The 22539-nt window shown below is 46.2% G+C and overlaps 2 protein-coding genes across 3 annotated transcripts; one reads left to right on the top strand and one right to left on the bottom strand.

Moving 5' to 3' along the window:
* The first annotated feature begins 1908 nt into the window (after positions 1 to 1908).
* LOC139768852 (uncharacterized) lies at positions 1909 to 18867 on the top strand. Its single transcript, XM_071699461.1, has 7 exons — positions 1909 to 2790; positions 6008 to 6220; positions 6444 to 6582; positions 12259 to 12385; positions 14391 to 14439; positions 14528 to 14707; positions 14992 to 18867. Exons 1-7 carry the CDS (start codon positions 2498 to 2500, stop codon positions 17636 to 17638), a joined length of 3648 nt encoding a protein of 1215 aa, XP_071555562.1. The 5' UTR covers positions 1909 to 2497; the 3' UTR covers positions 17639 to 18867.
* On the bottom strand, positions 18822 to 22479 carry LOC139768853 (ATP-dependent RNA helicase DDX42). 2 transcript variants are annotated; one of them, XM_071699462.1, is made up of 10 exons: positions 22302 to 22479; positions 21705 to 21927; positions 21355 to 21624; positions 20727 to 21267; positions 20424 to 20652; positions 20063 to 20337; positions 19827 to 19977; positions 19404 to 19735; positions 19197 to 19322; positions 18822 to 19106 (listed from the first exon to the last, which is right to left on the bottom strand). In XM_071699462.1, the coding sequence occupies exons 2-10, from the start codon at positions 21917 to 21919 to the stop codon at positions 18939 to 18941; spliced, it is 2307 nt and encodes a 768-aa protein (XP_071555563.1). In that variant the 5' UTR covers positions 21920 to 21927; positions 22302 to 22479; the 3' UTR covers positions 18822 to 18938. The 2 variants fall into 2 exon arrangements, with proteins under 2 accessions (XP_071555563.1, XP_071555564.1); XM_071699463.1 differs by lacking the exon at positions 22302 to 22479 and having other exon boundaries at positions 21705 to 21942.
* Between the last annotated feature and the right edge of the window lie 60 nt (positions 22480 to 22539).

Genomic DNA, 22539 nt, shown 5'->3' with positions numbered 1-22539 from the left:
CCCGACGCCAATGTGGACGCATTTTTGTTGGCGCGCTCTCGTGACCCACCATGCGCGACGACACGGTAATTTCCAATTACCGCGCGACCGGCCCTTCGACCAACCTCCATTATTGTAACGAGAGAAGTTAAAGGTCGATCCGGTTACACGGATCTCTTCCTGAAACAACCAGATCTCCTCCTCGGTGCTCCGTGACGGAGATGCGAAGAAAAAAGTCTATCCCATGATACGGGAGATAAACTCAATGTTAGATACCAATGTCTTTTGATTGTCACGAATATCATCCTACATCAGTCGAACTGAAATTTCTAATATTAAAAAATAGGAGGATATTATTCGATCTTTTATTTCTGTATAAAAATATAATAAAATTTTAATGAAACGTTGTATTGAAACTTCAGAGAAGTTAAATTTTAATTTTCGGTTAGAACTATCAGAAAAACACTTTTTTTCATGAGACACATCGGATTACGTATGAAAAATTTGAAATCATGGACAGATCGTACTTGTCGATAAACTCTCTAATTTAACAGATCTTTGTTTCCTCAGCACAATAAGAAAATTTAATTCCAGCTCTTCAATAAATTTCCCTCTATTTATCATATTCTTCTTGCCTTTTTTTCTCTTGCTTTATTACCATTCTCTTGCTTTACCACCATTCTTTCGTTTTAGCACCATTTCCTAACAGAGTAGTCCTGACCTGAGAAACTACGTGGTCCTGTCTCGACAACGATATTCTTCTTCTCTTTCTTCTTCTTCCATTTCTTTTTGAACTGGATATTTCGTCGTCGTTGCTGTTGTTGCTGGTGCTGCTGCTACTTTCAGTTGCATTCGCGGCGCCGTTTCTGGCGATGTAGTAGTGGCGATGATGCTATGGAGTATCCTCTCTGACGTAGGTGGAATCCAGTCGCGCAGCGACCGCAGCGTAGATGTGCGGGCGCGAGTCCATTATGCATGTGCATAAGTTGCGCCTCGAGGAGACAAGGGAGGAAGGAGGGGAAAAAAGAATTTCTGACACGGTGAACTGCTTCCTTTCCAGGTTCCACGCCGAAGTGGCTCTTGCACGCGCGTCGATCGTAACGCGACCGAGGATGCTTCTTTGTGCTGACACTTCCGTGAATGCCCATCGAGAGTCGAGATATTCTTGGCGTCTTGGATTCGCGCGACTTGCAAACGAATGCACCTTGATAATTCCCGACAATCGTAAACTGTTGAAAGAATCAATCAAGCGAAAATATCGCGTAGGTACAGACGCCTAATTAACACCGTCTATTTCTAAAGTATCGCGAGCAGCGCGAACGCAAGCTTGGAAAAGTAGGACGTTTCGAGAACTGAGTGGGCAGTGGGACACGCTATTTAAAAGTGGCATGTACGATCGGCTTTTATTCTACGAGTGGCCTATCGACCGGTCGTTAGCCTGATTAAATAGGCTCCTCATCCCAAGCTAGGTACTTGAAATGTAGCGCGTAAAGGCTCGATCGAGAGATTTGGTAGTAAAAATTCACGATGCTTTCGATCACTTTCCGACTTCTACTCTTTATATGAAATTACTTTTAATATCTGTGTATTATATACAATATAAAATATGTAATATTGTATGTGTACAATTTCACATATAGGTATATACCGATAATTTCATTACGAATATCTATATACATGTACGCAATCGGCAGTAAAATTACAATCGTCAAACCACTAGTCGCGTCTCTTTCTTTCGCGCGAGAGGAACAATGAGTCCCGCTACTTTATTTACATATTGAAGCGCTATTTCATGTCCACCTATAATTACGAAGTCAGACGAGGAGAAGGATTTCAAGCTGACCCTGGAGGAGGAGAATCGCGGCAAGAGGACACGGGAGGATCGAGGGGAGGTCCAGGGAGATGGCTGGGATCTCGGTGTCGGTGTCGGACTCACGGCGTGCTCTCCGGCGCGCGAAGAAGGAAGAGAGCGAATCGGAGAGGAGCGCGCAGAAGGAGATTCGTGCTCTCGTTGACTCCGGCAGCGGCCAGTTTCAGACTTGGCGCTGGACCGTGAGCCACGCGATCTCTGTCTCTCTTGTCTCTCCCTCTCCCTCTCTCTTTCTAACGCGCGCGGCCGCAAGATGTGAGGATCGGCATCGATCGCGTCGCACAGCGAGGTAGAGCCGTCACCTTCTCGATGACAGAATGACACCGCGCGCTTTGGCTCGCTCCGTGTGCGTGGCCGATCGAGAGGAGATCGAACGCGGAGAGTGCAGGCTGGAAGATTGAGAGCGAGAGTGCGGGTCGAGTCGTCCGGATCGAGATCGCGGGTCCGCGAGTCCGACGGAGAGCTTGGACGTCGGAGTGGCGCGGTTGGGTGGATCACGCTTGGATCGATCGCTCGAAGTTTGCGAAAAATTGCGGGAAGGAGGAGAGATCAGGTGAAACACGAGTGCGCCAAGCGTTGAAGTCTCCGCTGCGCGCGTATGTCGATACGCGCGTTTTTACGCGATACCAAGTCCACGATCCAGCTGCCATGATCTACCATCAGTCGAATCATCAAGCGCCCACGATGTCGTCTATCAGGAAGACGTCGCCTGGACCGCAACGCCGTAGTCTGCAAGCGTCCCCAGCGAAATGTGCGAAGACGAAGCGGACGAACGAGCGGGTGGTCAACGAGGAGAGATGCAGAGGAAGATGCAGAGTGCAGTGGAGCGAGAAACACGTGAAGGAGGGCTTAGTCCTTGTCCAGGAGGCGCAGCTCGCCAGGGTGGTCAAGACGGGTCCTATCACGGAGCACTATGAGATCGATCCGAAACCGTTCGCGAGGTGAGTCGATTTATGATTCGTAATATGATTCAGAGTCGTGCAAAATATCGCCGGAAACTGCGAGGTTTCATCTGGTATGCGTTTATAAGATACCGCTGATTAAAACGTTGTAAAACACAATTATATACATGCAATAACGGTGTTTCTCGCATTATTATAGATCAAAAAGAGATTATCTTTAACAAAAAGCCTGAAATGACTTGAATTCTTAAACTTTTCACGAAAATCAGCTGCTCAGCTTGGCGAGTCGCGCGTTATTTACTCCCGACGATCTTTCGTCTCTCCTCGTCGCGGCTCGCATCGCGTGCAACGAGCCACGCACAATGATTAATCACCCTCGGATGCGACGCATAATTTGTCAAAGCGTTACGCACGGTAGCAATATACGCAACGATACGTGACGCGCGTCGCGCATTAATCATATGTATTGCATCCCCGCTAATCGCCGCGCGAATTAGGCCCGTAATGATCGTCAACGACCAGTAATGACGAGGCATCGGTAATAGGGCGCCGATTGCCCAACCTGCAATTTCTCTCGCGCTAATAATTTAATTTAGAGTCGCACGAAACGCGCCTGTTGCACGCACGCAGACGGGCGGAGAGCCGCACGTGATTTATCCGCGCGTCGTTATCCCGTCGTCGAGCTACTTTCATTTGTATAAAATTGATCGATTTAACGACTCCTGTGCGTGTGCGACGAACATTTTTCGAATAATGATATCGATCGATCGTCGAATTTGTCGTTTTAAGCTTCGCAGAATGTAAATTGCTGATTAACATTATCTGGGAAAACTTTAACTGTGTCAGAGCAGATTCAGACTTAAAGCGGTTCGCCCAGTTCGTCGTCGCGTTTTCACATCGGGGTGTCTCAACGAAACGAATAAATAAATAAATTAATAAATCAATAAATGTGGGATACGACGTCATAGAGCGACAGTACCGGTTTTTCAGCGGGGTATTGATTAATCGGGACGGTATCGATCGCACGGTTGTTAACCGAAACCGATATAGTGGCTCCCTTTCGAGAAGGCGTGACAAGAGAGGCGCGATCGAGTTTACTCGCGTCGACTTTAAAACGTTTCATATTCATGGGTATGTTAATGCGTCATTTTAATTTCTCAAATAGCGTCGGTGCGCGCACTGATAACTCCACGCGCGCTCGATATCAGCCGCTGCGATTTCCTCGCAGTGCGTTTGCATCGCCAATGAAGCTGATTTACCTGTTGCTACATGGCGAGCACAAAGGCGTCTCGCATAATATATATAAACAGTCGCCATATCGCTGGATCGAGTTATGGACATAATCGCTATATTTATGGAGATTTGTACGTGAATTCGTCGCGGTTATACATCTTACGCGCATTGGCCGTAAATATTCTCTCTTTCCTTCTCTCCGTTCCTCTCCATGTACAATTAATAATAAAAATTAAAATTGATATTTCTTGGTTGAAGTTCTTGATTGAAATATCAGCAACTCAAGCTGAAACAGTGTATATTCAGAGACTAACAATAAAACGTTTTTTCTCATACGATATCTGTGTCTGTGATCGGCCGAGGCGAAAAGTGAAGCCAGGGGCGATAAATTATCATAAATTATTCAGCGCGTCTCTTCGCTCGGCTTTCAACACTTCCCGATCGCCGTCATTACGCGATTGATCGCTAAAATCCAATTTTCTACGATTACCGCCCTTACCGATCTTTAATAATAGCGAATGCTTTAATATTATGCCGTGTACAGCGGGTATTATCCCGGTGGCCCGGCGTGTGTCTCACTGATTCAACGCGCGTGTGCACGTTCTTTGATATCCGCTCCGCGCCCGCGATAATTACTTTTGGGAACGAGCCTTGAGCCCCACGGTAAAGGGCAGGAAAAATTGCAGCGTATATACCGCCCTCTCCGTCTCTGGCGTCGTTTCCTTTGTTCCTCGCGCGAGTCGGATATCTCTCCGTATCCGGGAGGGGTAGAAAAATTCAGTGTACACCGGCGCGCGGCTTTAAAATTGGAATCGATTAAAGTTAATTGCGTGGCGCGCTATCAGATGCTCATTATCCTTATCTCCGCGACCGCGAAAGGACGCGGCGGGTATTGCCACGGCGATGAGTCGTCGCCAATTTGCACGCGAGACACGTTTTTCACGTGGCAACTGCACTTCCGCTTCTTAAACCTTCCGAGATTACCCTCGCATTTCCTCCGATTCAATGATTTTAATTAATCGATTACATACCTACCAAAAATGTAGAAAACAATCATAAATAAGTTCCGTATAGAATTCTCGTTCGTCGACGTTAAACGGAAAAATAGAACATTGGGATATTTATGATGTCAATGTAGAAAGTTAATGGTACCTACGATTTTATCTTATATATGGGCTGTTTATGTAACACTCTCTCCTGTGGATAAAGGTTCGCTCGCTCGCTTGAATACGGGTGAAAACGTGAGGTACGCATTACGAACACAGCCTTGCCAGGCGCCGCGGTGTCGACCTTGCCGAAGAGACGACCGGAATCCTCGACGGCGAGTATGAGATTCTTAGTACGACAAAGAGTGCGAAATAATATGAATTATTCCATCAGATAGCCGTCGATCTTCGTGAAACGAAAATCAAAGATAAAACACTAGAAAGTTCCCGCGCGATGGAATAGAAAATAAAATTGATAGGGTTCCATAGAAAACATACTCTTTTTGCGCAATAAATCGGCGATGGCTGTAAGTCCCCTGAAAACGAAGCGTTTTCGGAGAACTTCGAAGTCGCGGAGAGAAGAATGCGATGAGTGGAGGGAAGAGAGAAGAAACGTCACGGAGAGAAAAGTATTCGAGTAATGAAGAATGCCAGGGGAAGGCGGTAACGTTCGGGCATCGACTTGTTTCTCAAGGACGAAATGAATTCATCGCGAATACGCAAAGTCAATCGGTGTTAAAAGTCGAAGACTGCATCGGAACATTCGATCGAACGGGCAACGGACAATTGCAAATATAAACTGTACCGTCACTCTCTCCATCATTTTACATTACGCTTCATTTTATTCTCGCACGTGCGCGCATCGTTCCGTATCTTATACAATTTATCTCCGGTGATTTTTCACGATGGTTTGAGATTAAGGTATACGGAGTATCGCAGGACTACGTCTTGCAGGGGAGGCTCTACATTTTTTTTTCTTTCTTTCCCTCTCAAGAATCGTATATAAGTATTAACAAAGGATTTGTTGAACTTCACAGCGGTCAGTGGGCGAGAGTCTACCGCTGCAGGTCGCGATCGACCGGCATACTTTACGCGGCCAAGTACTCGTCCAGGAACCGATTCAACGCCGATTGCAGCGCGGAACTGAGACACGAGATCGCTCTATTGTCTCTGTGCTCGCAATCCCCACGCGTCGTTAGACTGCACGATGTCTACGAGACACCGAAGGAAATCATCTTAGTCATGGAATAGTAAGTACTACGTTCCTATTCCTTTTTCACTACGTTAAATATTTTGTTTTATATACGTAAATTTTCGCAATATTAATTATTATTGTTAGAGGGATAGCGCTGGGAGGTTTATGGGGAAAAAATAATGATCGCTCGTAGCTCGTTATAGTGACGTGACTTAACTATCCTAAGCACAATCCATCTTCGATTATATTATCCCAAGAAACGACGATTTCTTTTTCAGCGCGCCCGGAGGCGATCTGCAGACGCTCATCGACGGCGATTTGGTGCCCCTCGAAGGTGACGTTGTACACTTTGTGCGGCAGCTAGTGGAAGGACTCGCCTACCTCCACGAGAGAAATATCGCCCATTTGGACATCAAGGTAAGTTCGACCCATAAAAGGTCGATGCGAACTTGTCACGCTTCTCTCGTGTATCCGGATCCCGGAACCGACTGCGTCGCCAGAAATTTCCAACTGTTTTCTCCGTGCTTGCACATGGAAGCACGAGGAAGACGTTGAGAAATTTCACGAATAACACGACCCGAGGGTGACTCCCCATTGTCGAATCTATTCCACTTGAGATGATACTATCGAACGTGTATATTTTGATATGTCTTATATGTAAGTCAGATATATCAAAGTCCAACACGTGATTAACTTATCGAGCGAGCTTGGACAATCATCGAGCGACAGTCTCCATTCAGTAAAAACAATATAATACGTCTACCGATGGAGGACAGTTTTAATTGCGATCGGTTCCGCTATTGATCGTGTGGGATGATGAACGATAAGCTCTTGAAAACAAATTGGAATTGCCATTTACGCTGTGCACAGACAAAGGTACACACGTGCGCGCGGTTGATGTTTGATCATAGGACCTCTTCTCGATCACGGCGCGACTCAACGAGAGGAAAGAAAAAAAAATCATCCGCGCTCAAATGGAATCGAATACACGGGGCCAGCTCCGCCTCGTTTCGATTTATTGCGAGGGCAGCGGGTCGTTTCGACATCTACGGAAATCGAATTTACTTTTACATACGGGTGTTCTGCGGAAAAAAAATGAAAAAAAATGGAAACGCTGTCTCTCGTGTCTGCGACGACGAACGAGGATGGAAAACGGACGAGTCGGCCGGACTTTCGAAACTTGAGACACCTTCGCGAGCGATGTTTCTCTCCTCCAAGTCGACGGTGTTGATTTCGTTCGCCGTTCATCAGCGAAAAGAAACCCGCGTTCCAGACGTACCGCGCTTTCAGCATAACGTTTTTCTTGTCGATGTTATACAAATTATTCCGGGACTCTTCTTAGTCAGCGCTTTGAAAATCCGGCAGCGTTTCGGGACGAATAAATTGTCCATTGAACGACGAACGACTCGTTTCGAGCTCGCTTTATTCTTCAAAGTCGACAGTACTCTTTTTTTTTTCTGAGTGTCTGGACCTCATATGGACAGCAAACATCCCGGACTGTTTTACTTTTGTGAAGTTTTCTTTTTTTCAGCCATAAAATGCTTCAACGGCGTCAATTAAGCGCAGACGCGTCGGTATAGCACAGTCGACGACATTTACACGGAAGAGGTCTTTAATCTCCGACGGTCTTTAATCTCGACAGTATTGTTTTATCGCTCCAATCCTTTGCTGTTCGCGCGCTGCATAAAAACGTCGGCGGCTTAGAAGTCTCGGAAAACGGAGCGGCCGTCTCGCTGGACTTGGTTTGACTCGTTTGAGTTCGGAGCTTCTTTTATTACGCGATATTTTTCGCCTGTTCTCTTCGCACAGCAAGCGTGATATTTTTTATCATTTTCCATTAGCGTTCGCATCATTATTGCTGTTTCTCACTCGTTTCTCTCGCAATAAATTAGAACTTTGTTCAGACAACACTTACATACATTTTATCTCGACGTTAACACGTTATTCAAAGAACGCGAGGGGATCGACGCCGAGCCGGATTAGCGTTGCGAGGTGAACATGTATCAGATTGTAAAATCGCGTGGATATTCACAGAAAAAAACAAGCTGACGACAACAACACGCTGGGAGATGCAAAAGCGGCTCTGCGTCGTAAAGTACATTTTGATTCGACGAGGTCGTCGAAATCGCTCGATACGGATAGGAAGATTCCTCCTCGTTATCCTCGCCGAAATAGCTCACGTGGGAGAGAGAGAGAGAAAGAGAAAGAGAGAAAAAGGTCATCGAGCCTTTAGCAACTCGAGCAACATCCTCGACCGAGGTAGCAGGATCGTTTGCCAACGTCCGCCTTGCGTTTTTTATTCGCGACCCTCGCGCGCGAGTTAAGGTCAATTTGCATCACGTCAAGCCGAGAGTTCGATTACTCCTGCGCGAAACAAAGAGTCCCGGTTGATCCTTGGTCGAGCGACGCGATTAATTTAAGGAACGCAATTAATCGCGACAATCGCGTGCATCAGTCATGGGTCGATTGGTGTTTACCGCGCGCGAGGGAGTGATGCAATAAATTAACTTTGACCTACTACGAGTTGATCGTTGCTCAAGTTCCCGACGAATGGGTACCACCTGATTTATTTCGTAAGCGCTCTGTGGCGGAGTGTACGTACGTATGTACGTACGTACGCGCCGTTGCGTACCACGTGAACATTATTCCCGCGCTCCATAAACAAGTCGCTGCCGTATTTGGCGGTGCGGCATATATAGCACGTACGTGAGAAAAAAAGGGAGAAAAGGAGGTTCGAGTGCTCGCGCAGGAACCCTGAACGAGCCGTGTTCCACGCGCGCGATTTCCTCGGATTCCCCTTCCGAACCGCATCGCGAGAAACGAGGAGCTGTGAGGGATTTTACCGGGTCGAAACGTCCACGTGAAACACGCTTCGCGGAGGATCATCCGCAATGAAGAGCGAGATGAGAGAAAGAAAGACAAAAACAGAACAGAGCAGATGATTGGACTCGGGTCTCGGTTTTGTCCCGGGTCATCGCGGGATGCTGCTCAAGTCCAGTAAGTACCGTCTATACTGCGGTATCCGGGGGAGCGTGCCGCGGATGAGATATCGCGCCGAGCGAGAGATCGCCGCGAAAGATCGCGCGGGAGCTCGCGACGTGGAGGAGAGAAAAAAAGCAGAGAAGAAAAGAAAACACGGAATACGCGGCGCCGCTTCTCGTGTTGCAGCGAACGACGACCACGCCCTGCTCCTTCGCCGGTTGTGCACAAGCTCTTGGTGAATCACCACCTGGTTTCCTACCTCCTCCGTAGGGTACTTGCGTCTGGCCTGCCATAACCGGAGCAACTCCCGATAACCCGAGGGTTCCCGCGAGGGGGAAATCGCGCAAAGCGACGCGACGGACCGGGTATTCGGGCTGAAAGATCGAGAGGTAGTACGACTGTAACACCTGGCAGCGTACGATTTTATATCCGAGCCGTATTAGCATAGATCTTTCCACCGGCTTGGTCCAGCTAGATACAATATATTTTTCCACATAGAACAAATAGATTGAATAATCAGGCGACACTGACGTACTTGTATTTGTTCGAGCCCACACGTCTGTTTGGACAACGCGAAAGGATTTCGTCGATTCGATCCGCGTGGGATTGCCAATCGTATCTTTCTGGAGATCCCGGAGAGTTGATCATCAGATATTTTAAATGTCATAATGCTGAAAGAAATTGATTAACAAAACGCCCAAGGCGATCACGCAGATCAGACTCCGTATTTGATTTGTCATTTGCAATTTACAGAATTCGTACAGCGATTCATTAAAATTTTAAAGTCAAGATATTAACGCATAGTTTCAACTTGCATACATGGAACATATGTTCGGATTTTTACGCGGTTCGATATTTTTATTACAAATTATATTCCAAAATTTGATATTTATTCAATTTCAATGGACAAGACCGAATCGAGAATAAAATCCCTTGTATAGGCTCGGTATCGTAGTCCAAATGTTTGATTAGCGTTTCTGGGAAATGAAGCGTCGATCGCGCTTCTTATTTCGTCGAGCGAATTCATCGTAATTAAATTGGAATCGCGTACAACGAGAACGCGCTCGATCTTTCGATCGCGTCATCCGATCTCTCCGAGTTCGCAATGGCAAGCCAGCCTGAATGAGAATTACTTCGCGCTCTCAGCTTAATTGACAGTCGTTTCACGGAAAAACGCGAGACAAATAAATCTCTTGTAAAAGGCCACTTGCAGAGCGAGAGGACGGTGGACGAAGATGGGCGGTGTTCGCCGTTTTGATTCGCGAGCGCGATTGCGAGCCGCGCGCATTATTCTTTATAGTCTTCCCACTAGTGTGGCCTGCATGTCATTCGGTTGCACGCGTTCGCGAGCTTCTGCGCGATATTATTGCGCCCGTAAAGCCGACGTGCGGAGAGCACGGCCGCGTAATATTCCCGCCACGTAATGGCCCCGTCGAGGGAATTACGTATCTCTCCGAGAGGGCCGGCGAGATTTATTTTTACGTCTTTTGTCATTATTTATTAGCTGCGCGCGCGCGCGCGCGCGCGCGGCCAAGAGAAACTTTGAATATTCAGGCGCGCCTACGTGAAAATACCCAAGGCTCCTCCCGCTAAAGCGACGATGATTGCTGACCGAGCTGACAATGAGCGTCGACGAGGCTCGGAAAAGGGTCGTCCTCCGTCGCGTTTCATCTTCAAGTGAGGATGGATTGATCTGGACGCTCGATATGCGTGCTCCTATTTGCCACGAGAAGCAAAGAAAATAATCTTTTTACATCGACACCTACGAACGGCTAGTTACCGCTTTATCGTATCTTGCTCAACCGAGTTGTTGCTCCACACGCGAATATACGCGTACGTGCGTTATGCGCTCGGTTCGTACGAACGATCTGGCGGCTGGCGAAAGTCACGATTCTGATCGATATATAAAATTATAAAATATGTCAAATCGTCCAAGATCGTTGCGATTCAGATTATGTCAGCAATTATAATAATGCAGCCTTCGATAGTCAGCGACCTTCGTTACACGACGGTTACTACTGATTTATGGTAATTGGATTGTCGGCGTGTCTTTGAATTCGCGGCGATCCGCCGCAAATCGTTAGCGCAGTAGTTCGCATGCTCTTTACCCTTCTCAAGTCCGATACATTTTCATAAATTATTTAGGGATAATATCGCGCCGGCTCTGTACCGATGTCTTTCGCGACTAATTATTTCCCTCGTCGACGATCGATCGGCCACGTCGTTGCGACGCGGCCACGTTAGAGTCAAGTACGAATACAGCGACTCGGTTGTAGCCGGCATCGAGATAGCATTTATATTGGCAAACAAACGCCACTATTCACCAGGTCGTCGCAAAAACGACGCATCGAAGACGGCACGCCGCGTTCCGTCGAGCCGCGCACTGCGCGCTCGTTGAACTCTCCTCTGTTTCTCTTTGTCGCGAGGTATATCGAGGTCGTTCCCGAGGCGAGCATGGAATTCAAAGTAAAGGGACGATTACCGGATGCGGAAGAATGCACGATGCAACCCTGTGCGCGCATCTCTGAAGCGATCGTCGAAGTGCGGTCGTGGCATCGCGATTCCGTAATCTAAACGACGCGCGTACACCGAAATTCCATTCACCGGGCGGAACCGGCAACGATACCGGGCACGCTGTAACGCGATACAGAAATCGCTTCCTCACGCCGTTAATATGCTCGAATCGCGCGCCCTTATCTGCACGAGCACGCGGAAGACCGATCGCATCCCTTTGGTTACGGCCGCAATAAAACGGGCGACAGACAGTTCTGCTCTTCGAGGTACGAACGCGATCCCAGCAGAACTATCTGTTTCGTGAGATAAAATCGTGCAAGGCGATTTGATCGTGCGGATTGTACGATGGAGTGGCTAACAATTTAACCTGTCCGAAGCCAAACCGATCAACTCCATAAAATAGAAAGTAGAAAAAATTAACCAAGTTATATTAATATAGGTATCAATCGCGTACTCTGATAAATTTGAGAAATTTATAAAAAGATGCTAATCAGTTCGGCTTCGGAGAGGCTCAATTTTGAGACTGTTCGCTCGCTTTACCCATTAGACGTTACACGTGTAGACTTGTAGAAAACTTGTTTCCCTGTTTTTTTACAGCCTCAAAATCTGGTCATGATGGGCTCCTTCCCGGACTGCGATGTTAAGTTGTGCGACTTCGAGATCTCGAGAGTGATCCTCGAGGGCACCGAAGTCCGGGAGATTCTTGGCACGCCGGATTATGTCGGTGAGTGACCGGCCTTTTAAAATTCTCAGTATACTTACTACTTCGCGACTTTACTTATATCATCTATGAGATATTTAACTTTTAAGTAGCACATATAAATAATCAAACAATTTTGAAAAAAAAATTACTGCAAACAAAAAAATGGTTTAAAGACTTTTAATTCAAACTTCAATTTGGGTATCTTAAACGATCTATTCTTTATGTAAAAAGAAGTTAGAAGTAAATATATTTTAATCTTTAATTATAAAAATATGAAAATAAATAAAAATAATATAAAGGGAAAGTATTTTTATATATGCCGAAAGTATATGTACTATGTAATAATTATAAAAACCTGTTAAGATAACAAAAACATTATTTTGATAAGACAGTCTTTCGTTATATTATTACTTTCTAGAAGAAATGTTCTGATTTTCTGTCGCGTATCAACGTCATTTGAGATTTTGAAAGTTTAACGCGTTTCATAAATCTCTTTTTAGCACGCAATAATTCGGAGCACGCCCAGTTGAGAGATCGCCGAGAGATCGGCGCCGATAGCGGCTTGACAAACTTCCTTAATCAAGAACACAAAAATATAAATTGCCGCATTATAACTGTCGAGAGATAGCGTATACCGGGCATTACTCGGTGCCAAGGAGTGACGTCGTTTCGGAGGGAAACTCGTCCAGGTTGCGTTCGAAAACTTTACTCGGGTGCACACCAGCGTCGTTCTGTCCTTGTTCAACTTTTAGTAAATAACAAAAATAGAATGACGCGGTGTGCACCCGAGTAAAGTTTTCGAACGCAGCCCAGGTGGTACGTCCGCGCTCTTTGCTCTTTGCCGCGCGGTTTAATTGCTACCGATCATTATCTGGATACGCTAATTGACGATCACCGTGGCGAGATCGCAAATATAATCGATATTAATTGACACGTTAGCCTTATTGCACGCTGCCGAGCCCGCAGACGCACACCCTTAATAAAGCCCGGAGGGGGGCCCCCGTTACGTATACGCATACGCACATGCGGTGACGCCCCCCCCCCCGATTTCCCCTGCTGTAATTGACGTCGGTCTCTTCAAATCGTGCTGTTTCCAGGCAAGGTAATCGACGCGTCGTGGCCTTTACGTCGCGGAACGAAGTAAATAACAAAGTCGGACGGCCGATGAATTAACGTCCCTCCTTTGTGCGATCTTTTCCTTTTTTTTTCTCCTTCTCTCTTTATCTCTGTCCCTCCCTCGCGAAAATTGAGATCTCGCGCGAACAATGCCTCTTCGCGTCGGGCCGTCGTAAGTCCAAATATGATTTGCAATTTAAAGCGACGCGTTCCTTCGGACTCGCCGAAAATTATTTACCGATTAATCATCGCCGGTGTCGGCTTCAATCGGTCTCGCCCGCCCACTTATCTCATTTTCTCATTCGCTGTAACAGCGAAATGTCAAGCGGTGAGGTATAGTAACCGTTACGCCCGTTAAGACAGGGTGCTCTAAATCCGTCTGCTTAATAGGTAGAACCGGTGGACTACCCGCCGCGCGATTTAATTGATGCGTGTCGCCACCGCGCACGATCGCATACTGTCTACGAAATAATAGGATCAGCGGGGTCGACGGTGGGTAGTTTAAGATCGTATCATCGGCCGAGGCAATCCGGTCTGACATTCTGACGGCGATAGACCGGAACAGTTATTGCAATCGTATCTCCTCGCTCCGCGCTCGCGCTAAACTTTTACGGGGGCTTCGCGTGGAGCCAGATCGGGAGTATAATGATGATCTTAGGCGACGAGAGCTGAAACTGCGACGCGTAGGATCACCTTCGCAGCATCATCCCGAACCGACCCATCTCTCGTCTTCGCGAATCAGCCTACAATTTTCATACGTAAATAAAAATGACGCTTGCGAATTCGAGTGACGTCACATGCGAGGTCACTGGACACGAAATAAGTGGACGTGCGGAGGAGAGACCTCGGCACGTGAGACTATTGCGCGTACATTTCCATACATTCAATCGTGTTTACATTTCTCTTTCAGCGCCTGAAATACTGCATTACGAGCCGATCACGCTGGCAGCCGATATGTGGTAAGATCAAACGTCAAGTGTTTCGTTACCCTTTTTGTGCAGATGCAGCTCGGGTTTCCTTCGTCTACGAAAATATTCTCTTTTCCAGGTCACTCGGTGTCACAACCTACGTGTTGCTGACGGGCTTCTCGCCCTTCGGTGGCGAGACCGATCAAGAGACCTTCCAGAATATATCCTTAGGAGAGGTGGACTTCCCCGAAGAGCTGTTCGAGGATGTCTCGGCGCAGGCAAAGGACTTCGTCGCAAAGCTTTTGGTGCTAGACCCAAGGTATAATCACCGTAGGACTAGCGACGAGCGTTCGAGCGTCTATCTTTTGAGAGTTTTTAAATAATTTCGTCAAATAAAGACTCGAATCGCGCTCTCGGATATTATTAAAAACTGGAAATTCTGGAGAATCTTAAAAGTTTGGAATACCTTGAAAAAGCTTACATCGTCATACATTGAAAGTAATTCGATGCGTCCTCGAGTCCAACAACGTACGACTCGTCGCGCTTAGGTTTTCTCAAATAAATTGTATCGAGTAAATTTTATTTTTATTTTTATTTCCTAAGTGCACGGATGACCGCGAAGCAATGCCTGCGCCACGACTGGCTGCGCGGCGCCCCAACGCAAGCGTCGCCGCATCTGCGAAGGTACCTGTCGAAATCGCGGGAGGTTCTTCTGGAGCGCGTGGTCAGTCGCGAAAACCTGAGGAGGGCCGCGCTCATGAGCCAGGCGACCAGCCAGGCGAGTCTCTGTCAAGGGGACGTCCAAAGTGACCAGAACTATCAGCAGCATCGTCAACAGGGCTTACAGGATTGCATACTCAGTCAAAGCGAAATGTGCTTAAGCCATCGCCTAACCGGAAGTCGTTCGAGTTTGGGGGGTAGCGAGGGGCCCAGTCCGGCGGATTCTCAGGCCAGCCTGAACTCCTCCAGGACTAGCCTGAGCTGCGCGAGCCAGAGCTGTCTGCTGAATCAAGAACAGACGCAGGGACTGCTGAGTAAAGCTCAGAGCCGATCGCAGGCTAATCTGAATCAAGGCCTGAGTCGCGGTATATTGTCGAGAATACGCAGTCTGAATCGCGTTCAGTCTCAGGCGTGTCTACTGAACGGATCTTCGGCGATCAATTGCGGACGAGCCGGTGCCGTCGCTACGATGAACCCCGTAATCAGCAAGTCCCGCGAGAAACTGTACGGTTTAAGATCCTTGTCAAAGTCCCAGGGTGTCCTGGATATCTACAGAAGTCTGGAATGCCTGAAACGACGAAGGAAGAGCTACCAGCGCGCGAGGACCGAGGACATGTTGCCGATTTTCAAGCAACTCGGCGCCGAGATCGCGTCCTCCAGGCTGACAGCCTCGATCAGCGACGATCGTTTGGTCGTCGACGTAAAATCGGAGATCGATTTAACATCCGATAAGATCGAGCGGAAGATTGACCAAAATGTGCCAACCGTTTCGTCCACAGACGCGAAGGCACCGAACGATTTTAGCAGCGATGATCGGAACCACTCGTGCATCGAGTTGAATGATTCGCAACGCGCAGCGATGAACGCGGAACCGCAGACCCCGAAGAAGTTCACCTCGGAATCCGAGGAAAATCTAGATTCCCTCAAGTCTGTCGAGTCGGACACCCTAACGGAGGATTCCGATGAGATGCCGTTGTGCCGTAACGCAGCGCCCGTCAATGCGTACAAACGTCCCTGCGAACGTCAACATTCCGACGTGTCCAGTCGTTCCAACAACTCTGACGACAAGGAGGATCGCTCGACGGAATCGGAGAATGAGGAGCCGAAGTACACGGTAGCGCAGCTGGTCTCCGCCTTCAACAAGCACCAGGAAGTCGCCTCGAGGACGAGCCTGAGAGCAATCATGTCCGAGAGGCGGATCAACGAGATGACGTTCCCGACTGGCACGAAGGCGTTGCGTCTCTTTATCCCGGACATCAACATCACCGAGAGTAAGATCGTCAGGCGAAAGACGAGCTACAAGCCGCGAAAGAATTGGGAGGAACTCAGGAAGCGTAACGAGAAGAATGAGGGCGTCTTAAAGAGCCTTGATAACGATTCCGGCAACGAGGACGACGACAATGAAGACGAGACTCGAGACAGCACCAAGGACGATCCCACGAAGGATGAAAGGGATTGCGCGAGGAATACTGAGGAAAGAGTTATCGATATTTCACAGGGCTTAATAAAAAAGGAAGACACGAATTTATCCTTGGAATGGTCGCTCTTGCAACCTGAGGAGAACAATGGACAAAGTATCTTCGTCGACGCGGATACTCAAAACAATCTCGATACCACGATAGATGAAAAATACAAACAATGTGTGAAAGGTGCTATGTCTGGCAAAATGGAAACGCTCGAAGACAAAAATAAAAAGAAATATCCAAAGCCGTTAGAATTACAGCCGAAGGTTACCGTTTCGATACGTCAAAAGGAGAGATTACCTAATTATATATATCCGGACATAACTGTCACGGCCAAAGACAATCGCGAAGCCTCTAAAAAGACTGTTGTCGCGACTAATGGAAAACCCGGGCCTAGAATATCTAAGATCGATCGAATCAAACCGAGTTTTGGCGCCGATTCCGCGAATGTAAATCTCAAAGATATTCTACAGCGGGTGGACAATTCCCAAAGTACCTCCAAAGAAAATCTAGAAAATCTGAGGAAAAGAACATCGATCGCGAAAATTATTTTGAACGACAATCTTGTTCATGACAATCAAGATAGTAGTCTTGGCGGTTGCAAAATGATGTCTCGCGCAAAAAGTGAACCGCCCTCGAACGATAGCCAGTCGGAGGATCGAATGAAGCTGACGGTACCGCCGTCTTTCATTCGATCCTCTTCCTTGTCTAGCGACAGTAGCTGCCCCACGCCGTCCAGCGTGCAATCTGACGTGAACGTATCGTGGGAGGATGTGCAGGTCGTCACGGGCTCTAGCACGTCTCTAGAAAAGGAGGACGTTTGCAGGGTCGCGAAGAAGAGCGACGTCCAGCGAACGTGTAGCGAGGGAAGAAATAGGCAGTGCGCGGGGGACCGGAAAATCTGGGGACGGATCTGTACCGGTTCCTACACCAGGGCCATGGAAAAATTTAGCAGCAAAAATATAGACGCCGCGAAGAAATCGCTGGGTTCGACGATTCTCACTCAACAGACGGAAAAGACTAGAAGAAAGAGCAGCCCTGCGATGCCGCAATATATAAGTCCTTAAGAATCTTAATCTTTAGACGATTGCAATCTAAAAAGTACATAAAGTTGCAATACAATTTGGATGAGAGACCCGAGGTCATAAATATATCCACTTAATGTTCCTGAAGGAATAGCGAATTCTAGACTGGAGTCGACGCGACGCGGATTGCAGTAACGCGGAATCGAAGTCAGGAAAAGATTGAAAAAATACTTTTTTTTTTCACCACATCCTAACAAGACAAAAGAGAGAGATAATGCTCTCGCGATCTTAACGAATGACCGTGAATGCGAACCTTGAGCGATTCACGGGCATTAGAAACTCCGTTGCAGTGCCACGCGCCGACATCACCGATCGAAGCGTATCGACATGGCTTAATGACATGAAGACACGTGTCAGCGATTCTACCGACCGTCATTAACGTCCCACTCGATTGTGTCGTGCACATGATCGATGGCTCTTGGCTATAGCGTTATCCCTTTGGCTTAATTATTGTATTAAGGGAATATTCATCTTTGTTTACGCGCGCGCACACTGCCAAGGTGGTGTCAATGAGGGTGGTGAATATATTTGTAGGAAAACAAGGGCATAGTGGATGAAGTAGAATGTAGTTCGAGTTTCTGGCATATATCGTCTCAGTTATGTTCTACGTTTTTTAAAAATATTTATAAACTATTCTTAAATTTTCTTGCGCAAAATCTAAATGTTCTTTGGAAATTTTAATATTTTAAAAAAATTGTACATATAGAGATTAGATTACTTTTCTCTTTCTTTTTAAAATAAATGCTATACGTATTGTTTTTTTATATGTGAGTAACCGATTAATAAACTGAGACTAAAAAATAAATACAAATAAACACCGTTCTTCAACCGGCGTAATTACTAGAAAGATAACCACGATCACTTTTGTAAGACATAATTAAGTATATGATCGTGAAATTAAAAGGATCGCTGCAGATACACGATCACGGCCACAGCTCCTTATGGGATAATTATAGAGTGATTCACTCTAAGCAAATTGCGTGCGCGCGTTTTCAAAGATGCGATTACAGATCGATGCAGGAACTGTACGCAGTTTGACCTCCGCGGAATTGCAGGAAAATAAGATTAATATGTCGTTGATGGAGCTATAAGCCGGGATCGGATTGATGATTAGGTATCAGACATGAGTTGGACTAAAGGGATAGCGATAGCTCTTTCATACGAATTGGTAAAATTAAATTTTATTGTAATAAAAAACAAGTCTCAGTTCATTATTGTTTCGATATAATATAATATATGTAGTTGCTATATAATATGCACAAATAATAGTACACTAACTTGATCACTCCCATCGACTTTTACGCACTCTTTTGCGTTCCGGTACCGAGGAATTGGAAGCTTGACTCTCTTCAGGCTCAGGCTTTGGTGGTGGAACGGTTGGTGGTGGCGGCATTATCACGGAAGGTGGAGTGATCGTCTGTTCCCAAGTGTGATCCGATGACGCTCGGAACTACAACGTATCAAGATTACGTTAGAGATATTCGTACTTCTAAATTTTGTTTCTTGATGTACATTTTATAGAAATAACTCCGCGCCTTACCTGGGAAGTATATTGACTTCGGAAAGCGGCTTTCATAGCGGAAAGTCTGTCACTACCAGGTCCGTGTCTTTCTAACTTTTTAACGACTTCGTTGATATCCTTGGATGCTTGTGACGTTGAGCCACCCTAAAATATACAACTATCATTCCACACAATTGTTCTAGAAGATACATAATCAGGTATATAAATTATCATTACGATGTATACCGAATTCGACGATGTGGGTCTGCCTCTGAAACCAAGTCCTGCTCCACCGATATTTAAACTCTTTCCTTTTCCACCTTTGAACCTCGATTTTCTGAACCAAGCGCTTTGCATAGCCAAATCCATCAAGCTCTTTGGCACTTCCTGATTTGCTCCCTCCAAATTTCTCACTAAATGTCCAGCAAACTCCTTATCCTTTTCTGTCACAAGAGTATATGCCGTACCTTTTTCACCGGCTCGTCCTGTTCTTCCTATTCTGTGTGTATGCGTATCGATATCTCGCGCTACGTCGTAATTCACAACAGTCTTGATATGTGGAATGTCCAAGCCTCGCGCTGAAACGTCACAAGATAAGAATTTCGCATACATACATACATATATGTAAATATATATATATATATTTTTTTTAAGCATAGTTTTAATTACCGGCTACGTCAGTAGCGACCAAGGTACTGACATCCTTCTTCTTAAAAGCTGTAATCACTTTATTTCTCTCAACCTGATCCATATCACCGTGCAAAAGTAATACATCAAACTCTTTCAGTTTGAGATTATTAGCAAGTTCTTCCGCGTTGAGCTGATGTAAGGGAAAAACATATAAACTTAGTTTACACATCCCTTTGACATTGTACTAACAGTTATGGGATGCTTAGTTTCCGCACCTTCTTAGTGACAAAGATCAAAAGACTGCCAGCGCTTAGAAATTCAACCAAGTTCTGTAACAGCCAGTTCCATTTACCACTAGGATTGTTATGAAACATGATAACATGTTGCGTCACATCGGTATTAGCTTCACCGACATCTCCTTGCACTATCCTAATAGGATCTGTTAAAACATCCCTAGCGAGCTTCTCTACTTTTTTTTTGAACGTCGCACTAAACAACAATGTTTGTCTGTCAGGTCTCACGTGATTACATATAGATCGTACTTGTGGTTCTATAAAAAAAAAAGAGAAAGATTTAATATATACATATACTATTGATATTCTTTCAGTGTATATTATACAGTGTGTGTTTGCTCACCAAATCCCATGTCGAACATTCTGTCAGCTTCATCCAGAACTAGAAATGTAACTCTAGATAAGTTCGTTGCTTTCATCTTAACCAAATCGATCATTCTACCCGGGGTAGCGACTACAATCTCTGCTCCGCTTTCCAGCGCTTTGCTCTGTTCCCATTTGCTGCCACCTCCATAGCAGCAGCATACTTGGATATTATAAACCTTTCCAAACTTCTTTGCTTCTTGATAAATCTGCAAACAACATTTACGGTAGACGCTAATCTTTGAACATTTCTTTGTAGCAGAGAGAACGAGATTTTTTATACCTGTTGAGACAATTCTCTCGTTGGCGCCAAAATGAGGCCAATCGGGCCATCTCCAGCTTTCAATTCGCGCTGATCCATGATGTGCACTAACATCGGCCAGATAAATGCCGCTGTTTTGCCGCTACCGGTTTTTGCTATGCCTATTATATCCCGTCCACTTAAAGCGGCAGGAACCGCCTGCGCCTGAATAGGCGTAGGCTGCGTGTACTCGTTTTTACGGATAGTTTTAATCAGCGCTTCGTCAAAACCGAAATGGCCGAAACTTGTGACCGGATTCGGCGGAGACGGTCCAGATACCTTTATACCCAGAGTATTTCTCAAGTCATCGATCTGCTGTTTGCCTAAACTTGCGATCTCTTCATGTACATTATAAAAGTTTTTCTCGAACGGTTCATATTCTATTTCGCTGTGATCGAGTGGAGGTAGTGGATCGATCTCCTTCTTCTTTGGTGGCGCGATGGGATTGCCATCTTCATCGTATTCGATCTCTTGATCAGACTCTTCTTGTTGTAAACCAGCAGTTGGATTCTCTTCCATATACCTTAGGAATGAAACAAAGACAGATTGTATAGTTTACCACAATTTTACGTCAAATATGTGATTGGTGTAATATCTGATAAACTTGTACCTATAGTAACTTTCCTCGTCGTCTTCCCCATCAATATCCGCTCGAAATCCTTTGGGTTTGTCTTCCTTACGATTATCATCGCCCTGAGTCACGCAACTGCTCCGCTTGACTTCCGCGTCAATACCCGCCATGAAAGCATCCAGGGGGTCCTCCTCGCTGTCGCTCTCATCCTTTGTCGTTGATTTCTTCATCAAGTCGTACGTGGGAGAACCAGGCGCAGGTATATATTCCAACGACGAAGTTGGAGGCTCGTCATCATCCTCGAAGTATCTGGGTTTAAACAGGGATTGTAAACTTTAATACGTCTGTTTTTTTTTAACGCTATTGTTTGCACGTGAAGTTATACTAACTCTTCTTCCGTCTTGCTGCGCTTTTTGGGCATACCCCAACAAGCAGACAAGGCGTTTTCCGTAATGGCATTCATCGTGTGATAGCCCTGCTTGCTCAGGGTAGAGTTCGGCGGAGGCGGAGGTACATTGGTGCCGCTTCTCTTCGTCCCAGACATTTGGAAGCCGGTGAAGCCGAAGCCTTTCGGCTTGTTACCACCTCCTCGATGATAGCTCATTGTGTTGGCTTCAACAAGTTCAATGCTAATTAATATCTCGTCCTCCCGTTATCGCAGTCCTTTAATAAAAATAAACCGATAAACGGGTAACCACTGTTACGCGATAAGACGCAACATCGAGTTGTTGTAGAAAACAATGCGACATGTACGTACAAAGTCTGATTTGCGTTTCATCTAAAACTACTAAAATACTCAAAATCGATTGATACGTCAAATTGATATAGCAACAGAGCGTCTCACGAGTGGTGCTTATTCGCGTAATTAACGCTCGAAGATCAAAGGTTAGGACGCGAGTTCCGGAGCAGCGTTAAAGTCGCCAAGTAATTTCGATAAATTTCTCTCCGCGATGTAATCGTAGAAATCCTGGCTAGGCGATGAGTACCTGTCGCACAACGAGCTCACGGATCCGTTCGCATTTATTCCCACTGTCGAACGGGTATGATGTTCCGTCACGCAAAAAAAAAAACGGTCACGAACCAAGTACGCGGCGTCGTCGCCGTCGTCGTCACGTCGTTCGGTTAGTCGCGCGGTTCGCGGCTTCATCGCGCGATGGTGCCACGAGCGGAGGCAACATGGCCGACGCAGAGCCCGTAATGCCCGTATCAGTCACCGATGACGGC

This window comes from Temnothorax nylanderi, unplaced genomic scaffold (genome assembly GCF_030848795.1).
Source record: "Temnothorax nylanderi isolate EJ_2023f unplaced genomic scaffold, tnyl_v1.0 TNYL_tig0018_pilon, whole genome shotgun sequence".
Lineage (NCBI taxonomy): Eukaryota > Metazoa > Arthropoda > Insecta > Hymenoptera > Formicidae > Temnothorax > Temnothorax nylanderi.
Note: the sequence above shows the minus strand (reverse complement) of the source record. Positions and strands in the feature narration are given on the sequence as shown.